The sequence below is a fragment of the Panthera pardus genome, unplaced genomic scaffold (assembly GCF_024362965.1).
Source record: "Panthera pardus isolate Hobbes unplaced genomic scaffold, ASM2436296v1 HiC_scaffold_24, whole genome shotgun sequence".
Lineage (NCBI taxonomy): Eukaryota > Metazoa > Chordata > Mammalia > Carnivora > Felidae > Panthera > Panthera pardus.
The window spans coordinates 54,963,709-54,969,369 of NW_026526810.1; the positions used below are offsets into that span (position 1 = coordinate 54,963,709).

General features: G+C 47.4%; 1 protein-coding gene across 1 annotated transcript; it reads right to left on the minus strand.

Annotated features, from left to right (window-relative positions):
* Positions 1-514: 514 nt before the first annotated feature.
* Positions 515-5,394, minus strand: RPUSD2 (RNA pseudouridine synthase domain containing 2). The gene is made up of 3 exons (XM_019442549.2): positions 4,702-5,394; positions 2,406-2,702; positions 515-1,454 (listed from the first exon to the last, which is right to left on the minus strand). Exons 1-3 carry the CDS (start codon positions 5,377-5,379, stop codon positions 720-722), a joined length of 1,710 nt encoding a protein of 569 aa, XP_019298094.2. The 5' UTR covers positions 5,380-5,394; the 3' UTR covers positions 515-719.
* Between the last annotated feature and the right edge of the window lie 267 nt (positions 5,395-5,661).

The following is a 5,661-nucleotide window of genomic DNA, read 5'->3' on the forward strand; positions in this document are numbered from 1 at the left end:
ATAAATATGAACGTTCATAACAGCACTATTCACAATAGCCAAAAGGTGGACACAACCCAAATGTCCATCAACTGATGAATGGATACACAAGTGTGGTATAACCATATAAGAGAAAAATATTATTCGGTCATAAAAAAGGAATGATGTACTGATACATGCTATAAATTGGACAAATCTTAAAAACATTATGCTAAGCAAAAGAACACAGACCTAAAAGGTCACATATCGTATGATTCAATTTCTATGAAAAGTCCAGAATTGGCGAATCCAGACAGACAGAAAGGAGATTAATGGTTACCAGAGCTGTGGGAGGAATGGGAAATGGGGAGTGACTATTTAATAGTCATGGGTTTCCTTTTGGGTAGGGGAAATGTTTGGAAACTAAGTGAGAGGTGATGGTTGCACAACCTTGTGAATGTACCAAATGTCACTGAACTGCCTATCTTAAGATAGTTAATTGTATAATGTGTTATTTTTACATAAAAAAAAGGTAAGAAAACCAAGACACACAAGGTTTTAGAAAAAGGGATATATTTACAAACCAACAAGCTCCCAAACTCCAGCTAGAGGGAGAGGAAAGGAGGTAGCAAGTATAAGCAGATCCTTTATGAACCCAACCTCACTCCTGTAGAAACCCTGAGTACCAGCCCATGAGATCAGCTCCTACTCAATGGCCCATTTGTCTTCTAGTTCAAGAAGCAGTCCCTCGACCACAGCCTTCAGTCTTCTTGCCAGTCATCCTGTGCCCAGGCAGGCATGGGTGAAAAGTACTCAAACCCAGGCCCTTTATATCGGAGAGCATGCAGGAACATCACAAGGTCCTGGGGCAAGGGGTCCTGTCGCACCAGCCGGCACTCTGCACACAGAGGGTCTATCTCTTGATTCACAAAATCAGTTTCGGCTGCCTTCCCCGGTGCCAAGGCCATTGTGTCCAGATCCTGAGGGGCTGCATCAACCGCTCCATCCATCTTCTGGGCAGATGCAGCCAACTCTTCTAGGTGGTCCTTACCCAACTCTGAGGAGGGAGCTGTAGAGTCTATTGGTCCTGGGGACAGGTCGCCCTCACAGAGATCTAGCACATCCAGGCTCTGTTTGGCCTGGTGCTCTGCCACAAGATCCCGAAGCAGTTCCTCATCTGTTTTGGGAATGTGGCCGCCCCGGCCGCGGGATGGACCCCAGGCAACTGAGTTGTAAATGGGGTCATTGAGAATGGGGTGTCCCAGGAACTGGAGGTGGACTCGGATCTGGTGAGTGCGGCCTGTGAGTGGCCGGCACCGCACCACACTGGAGTGACCATTGTAGCTCAGTCTCTGGAATACTGTCTCACAGGGCTTGCCCCGAGTATCTACACGGCACACCCCTACCTTGTAAGATACCACCAAGATGGGTTCCTTGCAGGTCACTTCCTCAGTGGGGAACTCCCCCTCCACCCGGCACACGTACTCTTTCTCCAGCTACATAGGAAGGAAGAAGAAGAAACTCAGCACAAAACCCAAATTCATGAAGTTCAGACCCAATACAGTGACAAGAAATGCATCAGTGTCAGACAGAAGAGGATTCAAACCCCAGCTCCACCATTTGCCAGTTGCAGGATTCTAGGCACATTACTTAACCTCTTTAAATCCAATTAACTTGTCTAGAAAACCTATGATTATTGGGGTGCGTAGGTGGCTCAGTCAATTAAGTGTCTGCCTCTTGGTATTGTCTCAGGTCATGATTTCAAGGTATGAGTTTGAACCTTGTGTCAGGCTCCGTGATGATGACAGGGGGCCTGCTTGGGATTCTCATTCTCTCTCTTTCTCCCTCTCTCTCTGCCCCTTCTCCCTCCTCTCTTTCTCTCTCTCAAAATAAATAAATATACTTAAAATAAGTTATTTTAAAAAAAAAGCATTTATCTCACAGGACTGTTAACAAGGATTCAGTGAGTTAGACTCTAATGTACTTGGTACTGAGCCTGGTACACAGTAAACACTCAATAAATGTATTGCAATCAGATCCAAAAGTACAAGCCTCAAGACTATAGTCACTACCATTGAACTCTTCTCAAGTTTCTTCCAACTTCATCCAGAATTTTTCTACCAAGTAGACTCTCCCCACAACCTTAAAAATCTTAATCATCAAAAAACAAACAAAACCGGAAAACACCTTGGTCAGCCTGTCAGCACTTTAAAACTTCAAAATGGCAAGCTACCAAGAAAGGCAGTATATACGCCATCTCAAAAGATCTTTTGAAACATAAGAGAAAATAACCTGTCTTTGACATTTTCAGTGTTGACCTTCCTGCAGACAGGAAGATTGGCCAGATAACATGAAGGGCCACTTCAACAGAACTCAGTGACACAATTCTGATACAAAGCATTCATGAGCCCAGGAAGTGGCATGCAGGAGACAGAAGCCCAGCTCACCTGCCGATCCCGAACCTGCTCATGAATTCTCTCTGAGACAGCCGCCGTCTTGGCAAACATGAGGACACCTGAGGTAAGGCGGTCCAGCCGATGCAGTGGATGTAGCTCCTTGAGTTGGTGCTCCTTGCCCAGGATGAAGATGACAGTGTTGTGTCGGAAGCGGCCACAAGGGTGGACAGGAATGGAAGAAGGCTTGTCTACAACCACCACATCCTCATTCTCAGCCAGCAGGCGGACAGGTTCTGCTGTGACCGGTGGCTCATGCCTGTGCACTCTGTTCCGCAAGAAGTCATTGTCCTGCCAATGACAAAGGCAACTCATCAGCCCAGAGGCCAGCAACCTGTAATCAACTTCACACACCGCTTCCTGTTCCTTACTGACACACAATGGACACAGCACATCCTTAACCAGAAAATGCAGTGTGCATGGTGTATTCTTATTTTGCAAAAGTACAGATAGACACACAGGCAGATAGTAGGCACTGAAGAAGTACTAGAAAGATATACACAAAAATGTTTTGGTATTTCTGGGTGGTGGTATTATGGATTTTTTTTTTTTGGTTTTGCACATTTGTATTTTCTCTACAATAAAGTTGTATTTATTTATTTATTTATTTTAATTTTTTTTTTTTTTAGCGTTTATTTATTTTTGAGACAGAGACAGAGCATGAACAGGGGAGGGTCAGAGAGAGAGGGAAACACAGAATCCGAAACAGGCTCCAGGCTCTGAGCTGTCAGCACAGAGCCCGACGCACAGAACTCACGGACCGCGAGATCATGACCTGAGCTGAAGTCAGACGCTTAGCCGACTGAGCCACCCAGGCACCCCATTAAAGTTGTATTTAAAAAATAAAGTTTTAAAAAAAGATAAAGTTTTCTAAAATGGAGGGGAAAAACCTCCATAAAATCATCACTTACTGTGACCGTGAACAAACAACACCAAGATCTAAGTCCAGACATCTGGCCTTTAGACTTGAACTGCCACAGGCCCACTGCATGTCATTTAACTTCTCTGGGCCTCAGTTTCGTGATCTGTAAAATGTGAGGGTTAGGCCAGACCTGTACTTCTCCAAATAGGAATAGGAGAGGGGATTCAAACCACTCGATCTCCAAATGCTTACATTGTCTTGTCTCCCCTTACAACCTGGTGAGTCAGTGTTACTGACAGGGGTGTCTGGTAGCTCCTAGCTGTGATGGACTTTTAAATGGTCAAAGCACTGGGCTAGACAATTCTAGACTCTATCCCTGACATTTCAAAACTGTACCGTATCAGGCTCTATGATAAGTATTAAAAAAAATTTTTTTTAAGTTTATTTATTTTGAAGTGCGGGGAGAGGTAGAGGAAGAGTGAAAGAGAGAGAATCCCAGACAGGCTCCACGCTGTCGCGCAAAGCCTGACTGGGGCTCCAACTCAGGAACTGTGAGATCATGACCTGAGCCAAAATCAATAGCCAGAGGCTTGGGATGCCTGGGTGGCTCAGTTGGTTAAGCATCTGACTTCGGCTCAGGTCACGATATTGCAGTTCATGGGTTCAAGCCCAAGCATCAGGCTCTGTGCTGACAGCTCAGAGCCTGGAGCCTGCTTCAGATTCTGGGTCTCCCTCTCTGTCTCCATCTCCTCTGATCACACCATCTCTCAACAATAAATAAATGTTAAAAAAAAAAAAAAAAAAAAAAAAAAGAGTCAGAGCCTTAAACACTGAGCCAGCCAGGCGCCCTTCTACGATAAATAATTTAAGTAGTAGTTATAAGAACACAGGGTTTGGAGGTGACACTGTTGTCTTACCTCTTTGAAGTTCACTTTAGTTCTGTTTCCTCACAGGTAAAATGAGGTGGCAATACCTATCCCACAAGGCTGTCATTAGAATTTAATGTTAAGTACATAAAATGCTTACCTCTGTGCCAGCACACAGTAAGAACACATAAAAGAGAGGCTCTGTTATTACTATTTGTACAGAGATCTATAATGCAAGATAGAGATCAGTGCCAGTGCCACAAGGCAGTGCACAAAGGGAGCTTTGAAAATTCCAACTTCTGTCCCTTGGAAACAAGGTAGCCGCCTGGATGGAAAGGATAAATGGGCTGAGTTTTGAAGCACAGAGGCTACTTCTGCGGAGATGGGATGAGAGGAGGGGCCTCTTAAAAGAGTGTTCCAGGTGAAAGTGAAGATGCTTCAGAATTACCTCGATTTTACTCCAGTAACTAAGCCCTGAGTAACTAAGCCCTAAGTAAATACTCTGAAAAGACCCCTGCCCCCTTTCCTCGCCCGCTTCCAGCCGGCCCCATCAGGACTCCACCTTGAGCACGATGTTGAGGTCCTGTACCGGCTCCTCATTGAGGTGCAGGCGCCCCGCCCGGACTGCGGCCTCGTAGTAGGCCAAGGGCTGAGCTCGGAATTCGGTGCTGAAGACGTGCAACAAGCTGTGGCCCACCCAACGGCCTTTACAGTAGGTCCGGAAGTCAAAGTAATAGGGCCGCACTTTGCGCAGGCCGCCCTCGAAGTAGTAGCTGGTCTCTGCAAAGTGCTCATCGCCGAAGCTCACCCCTGCCCGCCGCTTCTTCGGGGGTGGCACGACGCGCTCTCTGGTGGCGTCCCGTCGCTTCTTACGCTTGCCTGAGCCTGAAGCTGCAACTGGGGCCTGCTCCTCGCTCGCTTGGGTCGGCTTCCCGTCCTCCCGGGCCGGCTCCACTCCCGGGCCCACCGGCTCCGGGCTCCCGGAGAGCAGCTCACCACTCGCGTCGCCACTAACGTCTCCGTTTTGTTGAGCCGGAGTCTTCAGCCCGGCCGCTGCCTCGGCCCCAGTTGATGATGTTTCCGCCATCGGACCCCTACAACCACCCCAAGTACTGGCAGCAAGGAGACGCCGGAGGTTGAAGCACCCTTGTACGAGAACTGGCAGCCACGGCCGGCTGCTCAGCCACATGACCCGCGGCCTCCACGTTCTGCGTCGCGGTCTGAGGACGTCACCGGGCATCAGCCAATCAGCGAGGCCCAAGTGCCGAGGCGGGGACTGAGAAGAGAAGGCGTGAGAGAGGGAGAGAGTTGAAGGAGTGAAAATGTGAGTTTGAGAGTCAGTGGGTGAGACTAAGGGAGTGAATTGAATTGAGAGGCAGTGAGAATGACTCACCCAAAGCGTAGATTCACGTAGATATGCTCAAAGTCCCTTGGATCTGGAAAAACGAAAGGAGCTTTACTCAAATGAGAATGAGGATTGCTAAACTCTTACTCAAAGAAGCGCCGTGCTGTATACTTCAAA